Here is a 20447-nt window from a genome sequence, read left to right as displayed (position 1 = left end):
GCCAGCCCCAGTCCAAATCCCACGCTTTCTGCTTAATAGATAGGCAACTTTGAGCAAGTCGCTTTACTTGTCTGAGTCCCAGTTTGCTCAACTTCAGAAAAGGAGTGGTTATATCCAATACGCTGTTTTAGAATTTAATAATAAAATACAGAAGGCACGAGAAGGCAAGTTCCCAGTTTAAGCAACGCTGGAACACCTTGAGTCACCCACGCGCAGTCCCTCCCGCCAATATTAGAAACTGGCGCCCCCTAACGATTGCTGCAGCCTTGGGGTCTCCAGGATCCGCTAAACGGTCTGCGCCTGCGCAGAAAGAGAGGCCTGTGACTAGCTTCTTGGGGCGTGACTTCCTTTGGTTTGGCCACGCCCACTTCCGGTTAGTGTGCCGTGAATCCGGGCCAAGTTACTTCCTTCCGGGTCACCCAATATGGCGGCGCCCAGAGAGACGGCGTGAATGTTGTGCCAGATTCAGAGCAGTGGGAACCGTGCGCCATGTCACGACTGATCGTGAAAAACCTCCCGAATGGGGTGAGTGTAAAGCCTGGACTTGGGGTATGAAAATGAAGCCAGCCGGGCATTGGGACAGCGGTGTCGGTTGAGGAAAATTGGGCTCCCGCTCTGGGGCAGGACTCCGGGCGGAATTCTCCACCCAAAAGTGATGGGACCCTCGGCTTATCCCCGTTTGCCAATCAGAGAGAGATAGTGCGTACTTAGAATCTTAATTCTAATTCTCATTTCCGTCTTTTGATAGACTCGATAACTTTAGGGGAAGTAGGAGTCCTGGTGGCCAGTGGTTAAGCGCTCGACTGCTAACAGATAGGTCGGCGGTTCGAATCCTTCAGCTGCTCCACCGGAGAAAAATGTGGTAGTCTCCTTCCTTAAAGATTACAGCCTTGGAAACCTTATGGGGCAGTTATTCGTTTCATTAATGAAGAAATCAAGACTCAGAATGACTGCTATGTTATCTACTACTCTAGGGGCGCCCTTGGGGAATTTTGCAGCCTCACGGCTCCATCCCATTTTGTCCCCTTATTCCCATTTCCTCCCTCGTTGTCACCCCTTTTTCTGTCTTAGATGAAAGAGGAGCGTTTCAGGCAGCTGTTCTCCTCCTTTGGCACGCTGACAGACTGCAGCCTGAAGTTCACCAAAGATGGCAAGTTCCGGAAGTTTGGCTTTATTGGCTTCAAGTCTGAGGAAGAGGCCCAGACAGCACTGAACCATTTCAACAAGAGTTTTATCGACACATCCCGGATCACGGTGAGTCCGCTCAGGTCTCAACCTTGCATGCCTACTCAAGGTGACGCTACTTGATACTATACTCAACGTTTGGGCCCAAAGGACTGCCCCTTTTCAGACCGTGACTTCTTGGGTCATTGATATCAGTGGTTCACAAACTTTCATGGGCAGAAGAATCGTGTAGAGAGCTTGTTAAAACAGTGTCCTGGATTCCCATCCCCAGAGATTCTGCTGCGGGGAGGTGGAGTGGGCAAGAATGTGTATCTCTAACAAGCCAACAGGTGATGCCGATGCTACTGGTCCAAGGACCATATTTTGAGAACCGCTGGTCTGTATCATTCGTTGACTCACCTGTTCAGCAAGCACTGAATGAGTGCCCGATGTATGCCATGGAGTTGATTCCGACTCATAGTGACCCTATAGGACAAAGTAAAACTGCCCTGTAGAGTTTCCAAAAAGTGCCTGGTAGATTTGAACTGCAGACATTTTGGTCCGTATGATAGGTATTGGGAATTCAGAGGAGGGGGTGATACACTTGACCCTGTCCTCATGGAGCTAGCAGCCTGTGGGGACAGCAGGGTACTTTAGCTCAGTATTGTCAGTGCTGTGATGGGGGAAGCACAGGAGGCCCCCAGCCTAGCCAGGGATGTAGCCAGGAAGGCTTTCTGGAGGAGGAGGGCCCACCTGGGTCACTCGTGTCTATTTAACGACTTGGTGAAACATCTATACACACTGTGTAAAAAGCAGATTATGGGGAAGTATGTGTCATGTGATAACATTTCGACAGTCGTATCTAGAGGGATAAGTGGATAGATTTTTACCAAGATACAGTTTTTCACTGATTTTTCCTTGTTTTTCACTGATTTCGTATTTGCAAATTGCGTACTCCCTAAAATTTACTGGGTAACCCCAAAATCAGTACTCACAGCTCTTTCTGGGTCATTTGCAGACTTTCACAGAGCAGTGAAAAATTTGAGTTGCCCAACACACATGCTCTAAGCTGAGGTTGAAGAAGGTGATTCTCTACCTTTTTGTTTCAGCTCTCATGCTGTAAACAAGCGTCCTTCTTGTGCTATATTTAGTGCCATGTTTTTCACATTTTTGTGCTTTTTGTTGGTGATTTTGCAGTTTAAGATAACCCTGAGCTTAGTGCTAAAGTGCTGTCTATGGTTCCTAAGCGCAAGAAGGCTGTGATTGTGTCCTACAAAGAAAACACGTGTGTTAGATAAGAGTTGTTCAGGGTGGGATGAAGTGCTGTTGGCTGTGAGTTCAATGTTATGGAATCAACAAACCAAAAAACCCAGTTCTGTTGCGTTGATTCTGACTCATAGCGACGGAATCAATAATGTATATCGAATAAGGCATCTAAACAGAAACACGCTTAAAACAAGGTTATGTGTTGATCAGCTGGCAAAAATGTTGTGACCAGAGGCTTGCAACCGATCAGTTCACAGAAATGTTGTAACTCTATTTCCCTGGAAGCAGTGGTTCATGATTTGTTAATTCAGAATTTGTGGCAACTTTATAGAACATAACTACCATTGCATCAATTGTATTAATAATTCCTCTTGCTAGGTGATATGAACTGGGGTAATTTTTTTTTTTTTAATTTTGTTGTTTTTCTTTATTGTTTGAGTTGTGTACACTGAGCACATACTGCTATTACAGAAGTAACAGAACTATGTGGAAAATCTGCACAAAAGGGGTATAGCAAGATGGCAGCCCCTTCCCTACAGGAAATGATTGATCAACTAGTGCCCAGCCTTTGATTGTGGCCTGGAGTGGCTTGTGTGTGAGCGCCAACTGCAGGCTTCCCAGCAAGATCAGCTCTCACAGAGGTCATCTTAAAGGAGTGTTGATGCAGATAAGAGCTAGGGAGATGTATTAGCTCAGACTTAGTACTCAACACCCATCATGCCCCAGGTGGTCAGCACATTTTTCTCGTTACCCTAGAGTTGTTGTCTCGTGCCAGGTGAGCTCACCTCATGGGAATTAGAATAACCCTGACAGCCGTTTGTGCAGCCTTGCCCTGTGCCAGACCGTGGCTGAGCACATTGCCCAGGTCACCCCATTTCATCCTCACAGCCAGCCTTTGGAATAGACCTTGAAGGATTTGAATTCCAGAGCCAGACTCCCTGAGTTCCAGTCCCTTTCTGTCACTTACCACCTGGGTAATGTAGGGCAAGTTACCTAACTTTTCTCTACTTCCGTTTCCTGGCGTGAAAAGGGGCATAACTCTCATTCCTTTCTTTGTTGTGAGGCTCAGGGAACCAGTGCAGGTAAAGCACTTAAGTCAGTTCCTGGAACATGTAATTTCTTAATAAATGTTAGCACTTATAACGGCTTCAAGGTGGGGAAAAGCCAAGGTTTGGGAAAAAAACCTGTTGCCGTTCAGTCAATTCCGACTCCTGGCCACCCTTCATGTCAGAGTTGAACTGTGCTCTATGGGGTTCTCAGTGGCTGATTTTTCTGAAGTAGATTGCCAGGCCTTTCTTCCGGGGCATCTCTGGGTAGACTTGAACCGCCAGCCTTTAGGTTAGCGGCTGAGCACCTTAAACATTTGTACCACCCAGGGACTCCAAGCCAAGGTTAAGGGGAGATAAGTCATTTGTTTCAACTAGTTGAGGGTGATTGTCACGTTAAAATGCCCCAGCTTGCAGCTGCTGAAGTGCAGCCCCAGGCCTGGGCACAGGGGCCTATCTGACTGTCACTCCCTCTTTCCTGTGCAGGTGGAGTTCTGCAAGTCGTTTGGGGACCCGACAAGGCCCCGAGCCTGGAGCAAGCATGCCCAGAAACCAAGCCAGCCCAAGCCACCTTCTAAAGACCCCATTTCCCCAGAAACGAAGCAAGTACGTCAGAGGTCACCCCAGCCTATCGTCAACAGGGTGGTCACTGCCCTGGGAGGGACGGGCAGTGAAGCGGGAATGTTCTGAGACTCCACCTCTGATAGTTCCGGGATGTGGGCCCTCCCAGGGCGAGGCAGCTCCATCCTCCTTCTCCCTTACCCCGTGTGTCCCTCACAGTCTCTGCCTTCTCTTTGCAGGACAATAAGAAGAAAAAGGTCGCCAGTGAACTGGAGAAGGTGAGTTTGCCCTGCGGACGAGAAGGGCCCCCAGGGGCAGTCCTGGGAGGGCGCACAGGCCGGATGACGGGGACTGGCCCAGGTACACAAAGTACCTCTTGTCCTCCTGCCTCCCTGAGCCTTCTTGTCTGGGGAAGAGCCCTCTCTGCCTCCTCAGAGCCCAGCTGACCCCGAGGTTGGGGGGTGAGCTTGGAGGATGCCTTCCTCTTCCGAGCGTTAGAAAGATCTAGGCCTTCCCTCAACTTCTTTCCCGGTTCTCCCTTCTTCCCTGCTCCCCTGCTGCCTCCGCTCCTGTCCACCAGCTGAAGGGAGACACTGAATTCCGGGAGTTCCTGTCAGTCCACCAGAAGCGGACGCAGGCTGCCACGTGGGCAAACGATGCTGTGGACACTGAGCCAGTGAAAGGGAAGACCAAGCCGGCCAGCGACTACCTGAACTTCGACTCAGACTCAGGGCAGGAGAGTGAGGAGGAGGGGCCTGGTGAAGGCCCAGAAGGTGAGGGCATCCGCGTGCCTGAGCGTGACCCCCTGCATGGGCCTGTGTGTGTATGTGGGCCTGAGTGGGCCACCAGGCTGCCATATTTGAGGCCCCTCGATGCCAGACACTGGGGCACAGGGAGCTAGTCACTGCCCTCGAGGTCCGCCCCGTGGGGGTGATGGTCTCCTGTAGGTCGCACTGCCTTGACTCATCCTGTTCACTTCATTCATTCATTTAATCACTCAATTAGTATTTATTGAGCACCATCACTGTTTTAGGCACTGAGGATATAATGGTGAATGAAAGACAAAAGAATTCCTGCCCCCGAGGAGCTGTCATTCCAGAGAGGAGAGATAAACAAATTAATGAAGTTCACGATTGAGAATATTGAAAATATTACGTCCTGACAAGTGCTGCAGAGAAAAAGCCGGAGGGACGCTAGGAGAGCTATCAGAGAAGGCCTCAGTGAGGAGGTGGCCCTTGAGCAAATGCCTCAAGGTGCAGAAGTGAAGCCTGGTCCTCAGAAGGGGCTCAGGTGGTGGGGAGATTGCAGGGAGGCAAGCAATTGCAGAGCGAGAGGCACTGGGGTCAGGTTTGGGAACGGATTCTAGATTAGAGCCGAAAGAATCTGATTTTTTTTTTCCCACTTTTAAAAAAAATTTTACTGTGAAATATGCATAAGAAAACATACACCATCTCATCCGTTTTCACGTGCACAATGCAGTGACACTGATTACGTTCTTCAAAAGTTGTGCAGCCGCTCTCGCTATCCTTTTCCAAACATTCCGCCCCCACTGAGAATGTGAATTGAACGTGAGTCACACCTGCTAACACTTCTGCGTTAAGCTGAGATCCAAAGGCCTCCTGGGATTTAGCGAGACACAGGAAGGGAGGGGGAAGGGCAAGGTGCAGGGGAGAGGGACAGGGGACAGTGCTGTGTGCTGCAGGAACACTGTGTGGTCCAGGATGGCCCGAGCAGCGCGCAGCGAAGCTGGAAGGAGAAGCCAGAGTCGGGCCTGGCGGCTTTAGGAGAAGGAGTTTGGGTTTGGTTCTGGAAGCATCTGGTAACTACTGTAGGGCTTTCGTTTTATTTTAATAATATTTTCTTGTGTTTTCGGTGAGGGTTTACACAGCAGTTTAGGTTCCCATTAAACAGTTTCTGTGCAGATTGTTCAGTGACGTTGGTTATAGTTTTCACGATGTATGAACATTCTCGTTTCCATTCTGGTTGTTCCGTTTCCAGTACTCTAGTTTCCCTGCCTCCTTACCCTTTCATCTTTTTGTTTATTATTGTTTTTATCGTGCTTTAAGTGCAAGTTTACAAATCAAGTCAATCTTTCATACAAAAATTTATATATACTTTGCTATGTATTCGTAACTGCTCTCTCCGTAATGAAACAACCCACTCCTTCCTTCCAGTCTCTCTTTTCATGTTCATTCCACCAGCTTCTAACCCCCTCTGCCCTCTCATCTCCCCTCCAGATAGGAGATGCCAACATAGTCTCAAGTGCGCACTTGATCCAAGAAGCTCATTCTTCACCAGCATCTTTTTCTATCCCATTGTCCAGTCCAATCCCTGTCTGAAGAGTTGGCTTTGGCAATGGCTCCCTAACGGAAGGTCTGGAGGCCTTCTAGTCTCAGTCAGGCCATTAAGTCTGGTCTTTTTATGAGAATTTGGGGTCTGCATCCCACTGCTCCCTGCTCCCTCAGGGGTTCTCTGTTGTGTTCCCTGTCAGGGTGGTCATCGGTTGTAGCCGGGCACCCTCTAGTTCTTCTGGTCTCAGGCTGATGTAGTCTCTGGTTTATGTGGCCCTTTCTGTCTCTTGGGCTCATAATTACCTTGTGTCCTTGATGTTCTTCATTCTCCTTTTGTCCAGGTGGGTTGAGACCAGTCGACACATCTTAGATGGCCGCTTACTAGCGTTTTAAGACCCCAGATGCCGCTCTCCAAAGTAGGATGCAGAATGTTTTCTTAATAGATTTTATTATGCCAACTGACTTAGATGTCCCCTGAAACCATGGTCCCCAAACCCCGGCCCCTGCTGCACTGGCCTTCGAAGCATTCAGTTTATTCAGGAAACTTCTTTGCTTTTGGTTTAGTCCAATTGTGCTGACCTCCCCTGTATTGCGTGCTGTCTTACCCTTCACCTAAAGTAGTTCTTATCTACTATCTAATTAGTGAATGCCCGTCTCCCACTCCCCTCCCTCCCCCCTCTCCTAACCACAAAAGAATGTTTTCTTCTCAGTTTAAACTGTATCTCAAGTTCTTATACTAGTGGTCTTATACAATATTTGTCCTTTTGCAACTGACTAATTTCACTCAGCATAATGCCTTCCAGATTCCTCCATGTTATGAAATGTTTCACAGATTCACCACTGTTCTTTATCGATGTGTAGTATTCCATTGTGTGAATATACCATAATTTATTTATCCATTCATCCGTTGATGGGCATCTTGGTTGCTTCCATCTTTTTGCATTGTAAACAGTGAACATGGGTGTACATGCATCTGTTCGTGTAAAGGCTCTTATTTCTCTAGGACATATTCCAAGGAGTGGGATTTACCCTTTCATCTTTGCTTTAGAGTGATTGTTGACCATTTGGTCTCATGTAGATGATTTTTTTTTTTTTAAAGTAAGCATAGTACTCATAGACGTTGTTCTGTATTTTATGCGCCAGTATGTTATTTAGCTAAAGGGTGGCCTTGGGATAGTTCCAATTGAAAGTTTAAAGAGTATCTCAAAGCAGTAGTCTCTGGGAGTGCTCTAGTCTCAACCAGTCCAGTAAGTCTGGACATTTTAAGAATTTGAGTTCTGTTCTACATTTTTCTTCCGTTCTATCAGAATCCGCCTACTGTGGCCCTGATCAGAGCAGCTGGTAGTGGTAGCCGGACACCATCTAGTTCTTCTGATCCACCAAAGGATTTTTATCATGGAGTGACAATCCTACATGTACGCAAGATACTTAACCCCTTCCCTGAATTACAGGGATTTGTTAGATGAGCTGGTTGGGAATGTTGAAGGGGACAATGCAGTACTGTCCTTGGGAGAAAGGCTGGGGCCTGCCCCGACCTGCTCATGCCCATCGCTGACTCCCAGTCTCCCTGTGTTTCCAGCAGAGGAAGACCTCACACCAAAGGCAGCTGTACAGAAGGAGCTGTCAGACATGGATTACCTGAAATCCAAGATGGTAAAGGCTGAGTTGTCATCTTCCTCCTCCGAGGAGGAGAGTGAAGATGAAGCAGTGAACTGTGAGGAAGGCAGCGAGGATGAGGGTGAGGCTTCCTCTGCCACCCCAGCCAAGCCTGAAATAGAGAGGAAGGGGGCTGGCCATGAGCACGGGGCCCCGTCTGGGAAGGAGCAACCACTGGAAGCCAGAGCTGAGGTATGTGGGACGAGGGTGCGCCCTGAAGATTTGGGAGGTAGTGGGGAGGAGGTACTGCTGTATTTCCCCAGGCTCCTCTTGTCTGTCGGGCTTGGAAGGCAGAGGAGATAATAGCTCTGCAGTCCCCAGTCCGGGCTTCAGGTCTGCCACGTGCTTGCTTTGTGACGCTGGGCAAGTCACTTCTTCTCTTTCAGCTTATCTCCCACTACACGGAGCTGCTGCCTGCCTTCTGGAGTTGTGGGGCATAAACGAGCTGGGCGATGGGTATGAGAGTAGTATATTTTGTATTTAGTAACAACGTAGACAAATGTGAGCTATCATTCACTGATGATGATAGATAAAATCATCATACTTGCCATGTCATTGGATCACATAACAATCTCTGGAGCAGAGATTCTTGTTCAATTTTACAGGTGAGGAAACTGAGGCCCAGACACGGGAAGTGGTCTGCCCAAGGTCGTGGCCGAGAAGTGGTAGAGCTGGGACTGAGACCAGGGCTACTGAGCTCCACAGTCTAGATTACACCTCTTCTCCCACCTTGTGTCCCCTTTGCTCAGAGAAAGGGCAATGTGACATGTAGCTGTGGGTCCCTGTTCCCTCACTTCCCGAAAGAACGGTTGAAAGCCTCAGCTCTCTCCTGCCCTTAATTTCAGAGCTCCCAACTCCATCTCCGTCTTCTCTTGCTCTCCTTCTTTCCCCTCCCTCAGAGACTTATGGGTTCAGATCCCAGCTCTGACACTTAGTAGCTGTTTGACCTCGAGTGAGCCTCTAATCATCTGTAAGAGTGACGCTTGTCATAGCACTGGTCCCTGTATCCCAGATCTGAAACCCCTGTGCCTAAGTGTGCTTTGGAATTCAGAAATTTTCATATCTCAGAAAGGTAATCCTGTACCCTGTGCAATGTAGCACCCCCAGTGGGGTTTGGGGCAACACTCCGTAATCAAGCACATTCGTTTCTGCAGACTACATGGGATAAATCTAAACTATAAATAGCCTTGGAGTCCTGGGTAGTGCCAACAGTTAACATGCTCAGCTGCCGGCTAGAAGGTTGGAGGTTTCAGTTTGCCCAGAGGCACCTCAGAAGAAAGGCCTAGTGATCTACTTCCAAAAAATCAGCTATTGAAAACCCTGTGTAGGTTTTAGAGATTAGACCTTTGTCAGATTTGTCATAGCCAAAAATTTTTTCTCAGTCTAGATTCACTTTTTACTCTTTTGGTGAAATCTTTTAATGAGCGTAAGTGTTTAAGTTTTAGAAGATCCCAGTTATCTAACTTACCTTCTGGTGTTGGTGTTTTGTTAGCTATGGCTTGTATCCTGTTGATGCCATGTATAGGTCTTCTAGTGTTGACCCTGTTTTTTCCCTATGATCTTTTTTTTTTTTTTTTTTTTTGGTTTTATGTTTAGGTCTTTGATCCATTTTGCATTCATTTTTGTGTATGGTGTGATTATGGGTCCTGTTTCGTTTTTTTTTTTGCAGATGGACATCCAGTTTTGCCAGCTCCATTTGTTAAAAAGACTGTCTTTTCCCCATTTAATGGACTTTGGGCCTTTGTCAAAGACCAGGTGACCACAGGTGGATGGATTTTACATCTGGGTTCTCAGTTCTGTTCTGTCGATCGCTGTGTCTGTCATTGTACCAGTACCAAGCTGTTTTGACTACTGTAGTTGTATAGCAGGTTCTGAGGTCAGGTAGTACAAGTTCTCCTACTTTATTCTTCTTCTTCAATAGTGCTTTTATTCTTTTCTTTAATAGTGCTTTACTTATCCAGGGCCTCTTCCCTTTCCATATAAAGTTAATGATTAGTTCTTCCGTCTCTTTAAAGAATGCAGTTGGTATTTGGATTGGGATTACATTGTATTTTATAGATTTTTTTGGGTAGAATCAACATTTTCACAATGTTGAGTCTACCTATCCATGAGCATGGTATGTTTTCCATTTATGTAGGCCTCTTTTGGTTTCTTAGGGTAGTGTTTTGTAGTTTTGTTTGTATAGGTTTTTTACATCCCTGCTTAGATTTATTTCTAAGTATTTTATTTTTTTAGGGGCTCTTATAAATGATGTTGTTTTCCTGATTTCCTCTTTGTAGTTGTTTTTATTGGTGTATAGGAATCCAACTGATTTTCATATGTTTATCTTGTATCCTGCCATTCTGCTGAATCTTTCTGTTCCGTCAATTTTCTCATGGAGTCTTTCAGGTTTTCTATGAGTGGTATCATAACATCCTCAGATAGAGACAGTTTTACTTCTTCCTTACCAATTTGGATGCCTTTTATTTCTTTTTCTTGCTGTATTGCTCTAGCTGGGACTTCCAGCACAGTGTTAAATAGGAGTGGTGGTAAATGGCAACTTTGTCTTGTTCCTCTTCTCAGGGGAATGTTTTCAGCTTAAGAATGATGTTAGCTGTTGGTTTTGTATAGATATTCTTTATTGTGTTGACGAATTTCTCTTCTATACCTATTTTATTGAGAGTTTTTATCAAGAATGGGTATTGGACTTTGTCAGATGCCTTTTCTGTGAAAATTGAGATGATTGTGTGATTCTTTCATTTTATTTATGTGGTGGATTATGTTGTTTGATTTTCTTATGTTGAACCATTCTTGCATACCTGGTATGAATCCTGCTTGGTTGTGGTGTATTTTTTTTTTTTTGATGTGATGCTGAATTCTTGAGGCTAGAATTTTGTTGAGAATTTTTGTATCTGTATTCATGAGAGAGACTGGTCTGTAATTTTCTTTTTTTGTGATGTCTTTCCCTGGTTTTGGTATCAGGGTTATGCTGGCTTCATAGAATGAATTTAGAAGTATTTCTTCCTTTTCTATGTTCTGAAATAGTTTGCGTAGCACTGGTGTGAGCTACTCTCTAAATGTTTGGTAGAATTCTCCAGTGAAGCCATCTGGGCCAGGACCTTTTTTGGGGGGAGGGGGGGAGTTTTTCTTAATTACCTTTCCAATTTCTTCTCTTGTTATAAGTCTGTTCCAATATTCAACTTCAGTTTGCGTTAGTTTGGGTAGGTAGTATATTTCTAGGAGCTTGTCCATTTCTTCTAGGTTTTCATATTCATTGGTGAAAACCCTATGGAGCACAGTGCGGCTCTGACACACATGGGGTCACCATGAATCAGAGTTGACTCAACAGCAGCTGGTTCTAACTAACCTCACATTGGCTCAAGTCAGGCTTAGCTGGCAAATGAGTTCAGGGTGGGTCAGGCTTTGTTGCCAAATAAGTTACTAAACACCTTTGGTTTTTTAGAGCTCTTTGGATTCCAGAATTATTAAAAAAGACCATAAACTCATAGTCCTTATAGGATTGTTAAAAAGATTCCACACACCAGTGTCTGCATTGTGCTTGGCACAGGACAAGCCCTAAATCAGTGACAGCAAATGTCACCATACTTCAGGGCCTCCTTCCCATCGCCTCCTCCCCTCCTTGCAGCGCAGCCCCTGATAGCAGGCCCATCACTTGCTGGGCTCTGCCCCAGCCCCCACTTCAGGTGCAAATGAAGGCTTGGACTCTCCTACCTCCACCTCTGCCCAGACTCTGCCTCCACAGCAGGCATTCCCCAGCTCCCCCTGGCATCGGTCCCTCACTGGGCACTGAAGTACCCAGATGGGCCTCCTCCTGCAGCCATACCAGGGGGCTCACTGTGGCCCATTTCTGTTTCTTCTTTATGGTCACCCAGACAGAGAAACCAGCAACCCAGAAGGATCCCACCACCCCCTACACCGTGAAGCTGCGGGGAGCCCCGTTCAATGTCACAGAGGTATGTGCTTACCATGGACAAGGACAAGCAGCCCTGTGTGGGCAGGAGGTGAGAGTGGGCTGCCAGAGGCGGTCGCTGCATGGGTGCCTTGCGATCAGTGGAGGACATGAGCTGGGAGGAATTGGGGACCAAAGCCTGATAAATAAGGATCAGGAAACAGGGACAGTTATCAAGACAGTGGGAGGACGAGTATCCCTCACTGATTATCTACATCTGCCAAAACCCATTGCCATCAAGTCGATTCCAACTCGTAGGGACCCTGCAGGACAGAGTAGAACTGCCCCATTGAGTTTCCAAGGAGCAGCTGGTGGATTTGAACTGCTGACCTTTTGATTAGCAGCTGAGCACTTAACCACTGCACCACCAGGGCTCCAGTTTTCTACATCAGGGGTTGGCAAACTTATTCTGTTTTAAAAAAAAGGCCAGCTGTTAACTACTTAAGGCTTTGTGGGCAACATGGTCTGTGTCGGAAGCCCTGGTGACATGGTGGCTAAGAGCTATGGCTGCTAACCAATAGGTTGGCAGTTCAAATCCATCAGGCACTCCTTGGAAACCCCATGGAGCAGTTCTGCTTTGTCCTGTAGGGTCACTGTGAGTCGGAAATTACTTGACGGCAACGGGTTTTGTTTTTGTTTTATGGTCTCTATCATGACTCCATGAACCATCTGCCCCACCCAGGGGCTCCTGACTGAGGATAGACTACATGATTTAAAGTCCAGAGAGAAACTAGAAAGGGGAAAACCCTTTGGAGTCCTCTCTGAAGCCAAGAATTTGTCACTTTATTGGCTTACACTTTTTCTTCGATGGGATTGATAAAAGGGGAAAAACTTTCCTTCTCCTTGCAGAAAAATGTCACAGAATTCCTGGCACCCCTGAAGCCAGTGGCCATCCGGATAGTGAGAAACAGTCATGGAAACAAAACAGGTGAGGGCTAGGATGTTTCCAGGTGGGCCCGAGAAGCAGATGGTGAAGATGGAAGGATGAGATGGATGTAAAGATGGTTGGGTAAGGGAGGAACGTTTTAAGGACGACCATTTTTTCCCTGTTTGTGGGCCTCAGATCTGTAGATACGCTCAAACTGGTCAGGGCAAGGTTGCCTCTTGTCACCCACCTCAGCAGCTGGTGTGCAGTGACGCCATTTTCCCGTGTTTCTCTTCTCTCCCCTCCTCACCCTTAGCTTGCGCTTATTCTGGCAGGCTCACCTATTCTGTTTAAATGGATGTCAGCAGGTCCTGGGGGTTGCTGAGCCAGGTCCATCGGCACCTCTGCTGGTGGGCAGTGATCAGAGCTGCTGAGGACATGAGCGTGTGGTGTTGTCCCCAGAGCTGCACTCTCCCCAGGTGTCTTATCTTCCTGGGGCTGCTGATACAAAGCCCCACAGGCTTGGCCTCGTTAAGAGCCCTGTAGCCTTGGATAAGGTACTTGACCTCAGTTTTTTCATCATTGCAGTAGGGACAAGCCTGTCTCCTGAAGTTGTGAGGACTCAGTGAGTTAATAAGCTTGCCACATTTAGAACAGCGCTAAGCCCAGACTTGGCCAAGGAGTGGCAGTGACCCGGGATCAGGGCGAATCCGAAGGGAAGCCAGGGACGTCTGTGTTTCTGACTCCTAATCTAGAAACTTCACCCACAAAGTCAGGCCATGGGATCTCAGTACTCCCCGCCAAGGGAGATTGGGCTGGAGGGTGGCAAAAAGAGAGCTTTCTTCTCCGCCAATTTTTGCTCAGATTTCCCTAAATATCTGGCACAGTGTGCGGGTTCATCTGTGGTGCCTGCTGAGAGTCTGCGGGGCCTGCAGACTTCACCTGTGTCACTGTCCTCCCCCAGGTTACATCTTTGTGGATTTCAGCAGCGAGGAGGAAGTGAAGAAAGCGCTAAAGTGCAACAGGGAATACATGGGTAAGGAAGCCCAGGAGCGCCGTCTTTGAGGGTGGCAGGCTTGGTCATTCATTCGCCTACTCCACGGATTTTTATTGCACGTCTGTGATGTACCAGGCACTGTGCTGGGCTCTGGGAGATGGCAGTGAGCAGACAGACACAGACCCTGCCCTCACGGAGCTGACACAGAGTCAGCTTCCACAGAGTTGGGAAAGGCGGGCATAATCAAATAAATAAGCAAAATACATGGGCCCTGTGGAGCAGGGAGTACAGGCCCTGTCACGGCCCATCCATAAAAGTCAGCAAAGGGGAAAGCCTTGATGGTGGATTGTAAAACTGTAGCTATAGCATGCTTGGCCTCTGGGATATACAGACCAAAGAATTTGTCTTTCCAGACCTCCCTTCCTTTATTTCCAGAAGAGTTTATGTTTTCTAAATCAGTGGAAGAAAAAAAAAAGCAAGACATGGCCCTTGCTATAGAAAAATGCCCAGCAAGCAAGGATTCTGGAGAGGACCAGATTGAAGGGGGTGTATTTTTAAACAGAATTGTGTCTTCTTGGGCCTCACAGAGTAGTTGTTGGAACAAAAGCCAAAGGAGTTGAGGGAGCAAGCTTTGTGGCCATGGTGGGTGCCGGGGGTTCCTGTAGAGGGAACCCCAAGTGCAAGCTCCCTGGCTGGGAAACGACTTGAACAGTGTCCGAGGACACAATCTCTGATCGTCCCCAGCGTGGATGAGTGATTCAGGTCTAGCCGTTGACCCCCAGTGAAGACACCAGTTAGGGGAGGTGGGCAACCTAAGGGGTCTGGTTAGCAAGTCCATTAGTAGGGGTAGGTTGAGCACCTACTGTGTGCATGTGGCAGATATGGGAATAGTCACAGTCTGAGTGGGCATATCGGACAATGTGTGTAAACAGTTAGCTCAACCACCAAAAAATCTGTTGCCATCGAGTCAATTCCAACTCATAGTGACCCTATGGGACACTGCCCGTAGGATTTCCAAGAAGCAGCTGGTGGATTTGAACTGCCGACCTTTTGGTTAGCAGTTGAATGCTTAACCACTCACCACCAGGGCTCCAGTTCCGTCAGCAGTACGTGGTAATTGTCCAGTACCGTGTTGTCACATAAGACCTTTCCCAAGGCAGGGCAGCCAGAGGTGCCAGGGCTGGTAGACAGCGTCCACAATTTACAGAGTGTGTCAATGTGTTGTGGGCCGTCCTAACACGGAACTTGGAGGATGAGCGAGGTTCAGGGCCTTCCAGTTAAGGCTGCTGTCCTGGCTGCAGAGGGTAGTGTCTGGTGCTGTCATCAGCTGCCTTGGCCACAGCATCTTGGAGGGCAGCAGAGAAGACTTTGGAATCCCCGGTCAGGAGTCGCTGGCTTTCCTGGGCCTCCCCACGGAGCCCTGACATCTCTCCTCATGCAGGTGGACGCTACATTGAAGTGTTCAGGGAAAAGAGCAGCCCCACAGCCAAGGGGCCCCTGAAGCATGGTGCCAAGCCCTGGCAAGGCCGGACGCTGGGGGAGAACGAGGAGGAGGAGGACCTGGCTGACTCCGGGAGGCTGTTTGTGCGAAACCTGCCCTACACCAGCACCGAGGAGGAGCTGGAGAAGCTCTTTTCCAAATACGGTATGAGCTCGGCCTCCAGGCTGCTGCAGGCTCTGCGGGCATATGAGAGCCGGTGCCAGATGCAGACGCCCCGGGGTCAAGTCCCAATTGGCCTGCCATGAGCTCTTGGCCTTGGGCAAATTGGTTCCATTTTCTTATCTGTAAAATGAGCCTAATTTCCCCTGAGCTGCTGTGAGGAGTCCGTGACATGATGCTTTCCGGGGGTTAGCGGGGCACACAATCCAAGGTGATGTTACCGGTGTCTTTTGCTGTGTAAACTCTTAAGATCTTAACTCTCCCTCTCCAAACTCAGACGCAAAGCAGGTTGGATAAGTCTTTTTTTGAGATTCCCTTGCTGTCTGAGTTCTCAATACTCAGTATTTGAAATTCAGTCACTGTATACATATGAATGAAAACAGTGTCCCTTGGTATCTGGACTCCTGGTCCTGAAGCCTTGCTATCCAAACTGAGCATCCTAATAGATTTGACAGCGAGGGCTGTTTTTATTGTTGTTGCTGTCGTTACTATTATTTTTTTTTTTTTTTTTAAATTTTTATTAAGCTTCAAGTGAACATTTACCATTCCAATCAGTCTGTCACATGTAGGTTTACATACATCTTACTCCCTTCTCCCACTTGCTCTCCCCCTATTGAGTCAGCCCTTACAGTCTCTCGTTTCGTGCCAATTTTACCTTCTTCCCTCTCTCTCTATCTTCCCATCCCCCCTCCAGTCAAGAGTTGCCAACACACTCTCCCGTGTCCACCTGATTTAATTAGCTCGCTCTTCATCAGTATCTCTCTCCCCCTCACTGACCAGTCCTTTTCATGCCTGATGATTTGTCTTCGGGGTTCATAGAGAGATAGTATTCATCAGAAGTTCTGGGGAGCATTGTCTCTGGGATTCCTCTAGTCGCAATCATACCATTAGGTGTGGTCTTTTAATGAGAATTTGGGGTCTGTATCCCATTGGTCTCCTGCTCCCTCAGGAGTTGTCTCTTGTGCTCCCTGACAGGGCAGACATCGATTGTGGCCGGGCACCAACTTGTTCTTCTGGTCTCAGGATATTGTAGGTCTCTGGTTCAAGTGGCCCTTTCTGTCTCTTGGTTCTTAGTTGTCGTGTGACCTTGGTGTTCTTCCTTTGCCTTTGCTCCCGGTGGGTTGAGACCAATTAATGTATTTTAGATGGCTGCTTGTTGGCATTTAGGACCCCAGGTGCCACAATTCAAAGTGGGATGCAGAGTGTTTTCATAATAGAATTGTTTTGCCCATTGATTTAGAAGTCCTCTCAAACCAAGTTCCCCAGACCCCAGCCCCTGCTTCGCTATCCTTTGAAGCTTTCATTTTATCTCGGAAACCTCTTTACTTTTAATCCTGTCCAATTAGGCTGACCTTCCTTGTTTTGAGTGTTGTCTTTCCCTTCACCCAAAGCAGTTCCCATCTACAGATTGATCAATAAAAAGCCCTCTCCCTCCCTCCCTCCCTCCCTCCCCCCTTTGTAACCACAAAAGTATGTGTTCTTTTCCGTTTTTTCTATTCCTCAAGATCTTATAATAGTGGTCTTATACAATATTTGTCCTTTTGCAACTGACTCATTTCGCTCAGCATAATGCCTTCCAGATTCCTCCATGTTATGAAATGTTTCAGAGATTCGTCACTGTTCTTTATCGATGCGTAGTATTCCATTGTGTGAATATACCACAATTTATTTACCCATTCGTCCGTTGATGGACATCTTGGTTGCTTCCAGCTTTTTGCTATTGAAAACAGAGCTGCAATAAACATGGGTGTGCATATATCTGTTTGTGTGAAGGGTCTTGTATTTTTAGGGTATATTCCGAGGAGTGGGATTTCTGGTTTGTATGGTAGTTCTATTTCTAACTGTTTAAGATAACGCCAGATGGATTTCCACAGTGGTTGTACCATTTTACAATCCCACCAGCAGTGTATGAGAGTTCCAGTCTCTCCGCAGCCTCTCCAACATTTATTATTTTGTGATTTTTGAATTAATGCCAGTCTAGTTGGTGTCAGATGGAATCTCATCGTAGTTTTAATTTGCATTTCTCTAATGACTAATGATCGAGAGCATTTTCTCATGTATCTGTTGGCTGCCTGAATATCTTCTTTAGTGAAATGTGTGTTCATATCCTTTGCCCACTTCTTGATTGGGTTGTTTGTCTTTTTGTGGTTGAGTTTTGACAGAATCATGTAGATTTTAGAGATCAGGCGCTGGTCTGAGATGTCATAGCTGAATATTCTTTCCCAGTCTGTAGGTGGTCTTTTTACTCTTTTGGTGAAGTCTTTAGATGAGCATAGGTGTTTGATTTTTAGGAGCTCCCAGTTATTGGGTTTCTCTTCATCATTTTTGGTAATGTTTTGTATTCTGTTTATGCCCTGTATTAGGGCTCCTAGGGTAGATCCTATTTTTTCTTCCAAGATTTTTATCGTTTTAGTCTTTATGTTTAGGTCTTTGATCCACTTGGAGTTAGTTTTTGTGCATGGTGTGAGGTATGGGTCCTGTTTCATTCTTTTGCAAATGGATATCCAGGTATGCCAGCACCATTTGTTAAAAAGACTATTATTTCCCCAATTGACTGACACTGGTCCTTTGTCAAATATCAGCTGCTCATACGTGGATGGATTTATATCTGGATTCTCAATTCTGTTCCATTGGTCTATGTGCCTGTTGTTGTACCAGTACCAGGCTGTTTTGACTACTGTAGCTATATAATAGGTTCTGAAATCAGGTAGGGTGAGGCCTCCCACTTTCTTCTTCTTTTTCAGTAATGTTTTGCTTATCCGGGGATTCTTTCCTTTCCATATGAAGTTAGTGATTTGTTTCTCTATTCCCTTAAAGTATGACATTGGTATTTGGATTGGAAGTGCGTTGTATGTATAAATGGCTTTTGGTAGAACAGACATTTTTACTATGTTGAGTCTTCCTATCCATGAGCAGGGTATGTTTTTCCATTTAAGCGTGTCCTTTTGAATTTCTTGTAGCAGAGTTTTATAGTTTTCTTTGTATAGGTCTTTTACTTCCTTGGTAAGATTTATTCCTAAGTATTTTATCTTCTTGGGGGCTACTGTGAATGGTATTGATTTGGTTATTTCCTCTTCGGTGTTCTTTTTGTTGGTGTAGAGGAATCCAAGTGATTTTTGTATGTTTATTTTATATCCTGAGACTCTTCCAAACTCTTCTATTAGTTTCAGTAGTTTTCTGGAGGATTTCTTAGGGTTTTCCATGTATACGATCATGTCATCTGCAAATAGTGATAGCTTTACTTCCTCCTTACCAATCTGAATACCCTTTATTTCTTTGTCTAGCCTAATTGCCCTGGCTAGGACTTCAAGTACGATGTTGAATAAGAGCGGTGATAAAGGGCATCCTTGTCTGGTTCCCGTTCTCAAGGGAAATGCTTTCAGGTTCTCTCCATTTAGAGTGATATTGGCTGTTGGCTTTGCATATATGCCCTTTATTATGTTGAGGAATTTTCCTTCAATTCCTATTTTGGTGAGAGTTTTTATCATAAATGGGTGTTGGACTTTGTCAAATGCCTTTTCTGCATCAATTGATAAGATCATGTGGTTTTTGTCTTTTGTTTTATTTATGTGATGGATTACATTAATGGTTTTTCTGATATTAAACCAGCCTTGCATACCTGGTATAAATCCCACTTGATCAGGGTGAATTATTTTTTTGATGTGTTGTTGGATTCTATTGGCTAGAATTTTATTAAGGATTTTTGCATCTATGTTCATGAGGGATATAGGTCTAAAATTTTCTTTTTTTGTAATGTCTTTACCTGGTTTTGGTATCAGGGAGATGGTGGCTTCATAGAATGAGTTGGGTAGTATTCCGTCTTTTTCTATACTTTGAAATACCTTCAATAGTAATGGTGTTAAGTCTTCTCTGAAGGTTTGGTAGAACTCTGCAGTGAAGCCATCTGGGCCAGGACTTTTTTTTGTTGGGAGTTTTTTGATTACCATTTCAATCTCTTTTTTTGTTATGGGTCTATTAGTTGTTCTACTTCTGTATGTGTTAGTTTAGGTAAGTAGTGTTGTTCCAAGAATTTATCCATTTCTTCTAGGTTTTCAAATTTGTTAGAGTACAATTTATGTAGTAATCTGATATGATTCTTTTGATTTCATTTGGTTCTGTTGTGATGTGGTCCTTCTCGTTTCTTATTCGGGTTATTTGTTTCCTTTCCTGTTTTTCTTTAGTCAGTCTAGCCAATGGTTTATCAATTTTGTTAATTTTTTCAAAGAACCAGCTTTTGGCTTTGTTAATTCTTTCAATTGTTTTTCTGTTCTCTAATTCATTTAGTTCAGCTCTAATTTTTATTATTTGTTTTCTTCGGGTGCCTGATGGATTCTTTTGTTGCTCACTTTCTATTTGCTCAAGTTGTCGGGACAGTTCTCTGATTTTGTCTCTTTCTTCTTTTTGTATGTGTGCATTTATCGATATAAATTGGCCTCTGAGCACTGCTTTTGCTGTGTCCCAGAGGTTTTGATAGGAAGTATTTTCATTCTCGTTGTTTTCTAAGAATTTCCTTATTCCCTCCTTGATGTCTTCTATAACCCAGTCTTTTTTCAGGAGGGTATTGTTCATTTTCCAAGTATTTGATTTCTTTTCCCTAGTTTTTCTGTTATTGATTTCTAGCTTCATTGCCTTGTGGTCTGAGAAGATGCTTTGTAATATTTCGATGTTAGAGAGATAGTATTGATTTGTTTTATGCCCTAATATGTGGTCTATTCTAGAGAATGTTCCATGTGCGCTAGAAAAAAAAGTATATTTTGCAGCAGTTGGGTGGAGAGTTCTGTATAAGTCAATGAGGTCAAGTTGGTTGATTGTTGTAAGTAGGTCTTCCGTGTCTCTATTGAGCTTCTTACTGGATGTCCTGTCCTTCTCCGAAAGTGGTGTGTTGAAGTCTCCTACTATATATGTGGAGGTGTCTATCTCACTTTTCAATTCTGTTAAAATTTGATTTATGTATCTTGCAGCCCTGTCATTAGGTGCGTAAATATTTAATAT

The 20447-nt window shown here is 45.6% G+C and overlaps 1 protein-coding gene across 7 annotated transcripts in view; it reads left to right on the top strand.

The window, feature by feature from the left end:
• Positions 1 to 393: 393 nt before the first annotated feature.
• Positions 394 to 20447, top strand: part of RBM19 (RNA binding motif protein 19) — a 161062-nt gene continuing 141008 nt past the window's right edge. For 6 of the 7 annotated variants that reach the window (XR_002788004.2, XM_010598950.3, XM_010598951.3 and 3 more), the window contains exons 1-10: positions 394 to 525; positions 1072 to 1254; positions 3963 to 4082; positions 4277 to 4315; positions 4618 to 4810; positions 7908 to 8176; positions 11857 to 11937; positions 12783 to 12861; positions 13763 to 13834; positions 15237 to 15440. Coding sequence is in view for 6 of the 7 variants with exons in the window: in XM_010598950.3 (XP_010597252.2) it covers positions 490 to 525; positions 1072 to 1254; positions 3963 to 4082; positions 4277 to 4315; positions 4618 to 4810; positions 7908 to 8176; positions 11857 to 11937; positions 12783 to 12861; positions 13763 to 13834; positions 15237 to 15440 (1276 nt within the window). In the remaining variant the exon portion in view is untranslated. The remainder of the gene's footprint in view (positions 526 to 1071; positions 1255 to 3962; positions 4083 to 4276; positions 4316 to 4617; positions 4811 to 7907; positions 8177 to 11856; positions 11938 to 12782; positions 12862 to 13762; positions 13835 to 15236; positions 15441 to 20447) is intronic. The other variant, XM_010598952.3, reaches the window with a different exon arrangement.

The sequence above is a fragment of the Loxodonta africana genome, chromosome 19 (genome assembly GCF_030014295.1).
Source record: "Loxodonta africana isolate mLoxAfr1 chromosome 19, mLoxAfr1.hap2, whole genome shotgun sequence".
NCBI classification, from domain to species: Eukaryota; Metazoa; Chordata; class Mammalia; order Proboscidea; family Elephantidae; genus Loxodonta; species Loxodonta africana.
The sequence above is the reverse complement of the archived record's forward strand: the minus strand, read 5'-3'. Positions and strand labels throughout refer to the sequence as shown.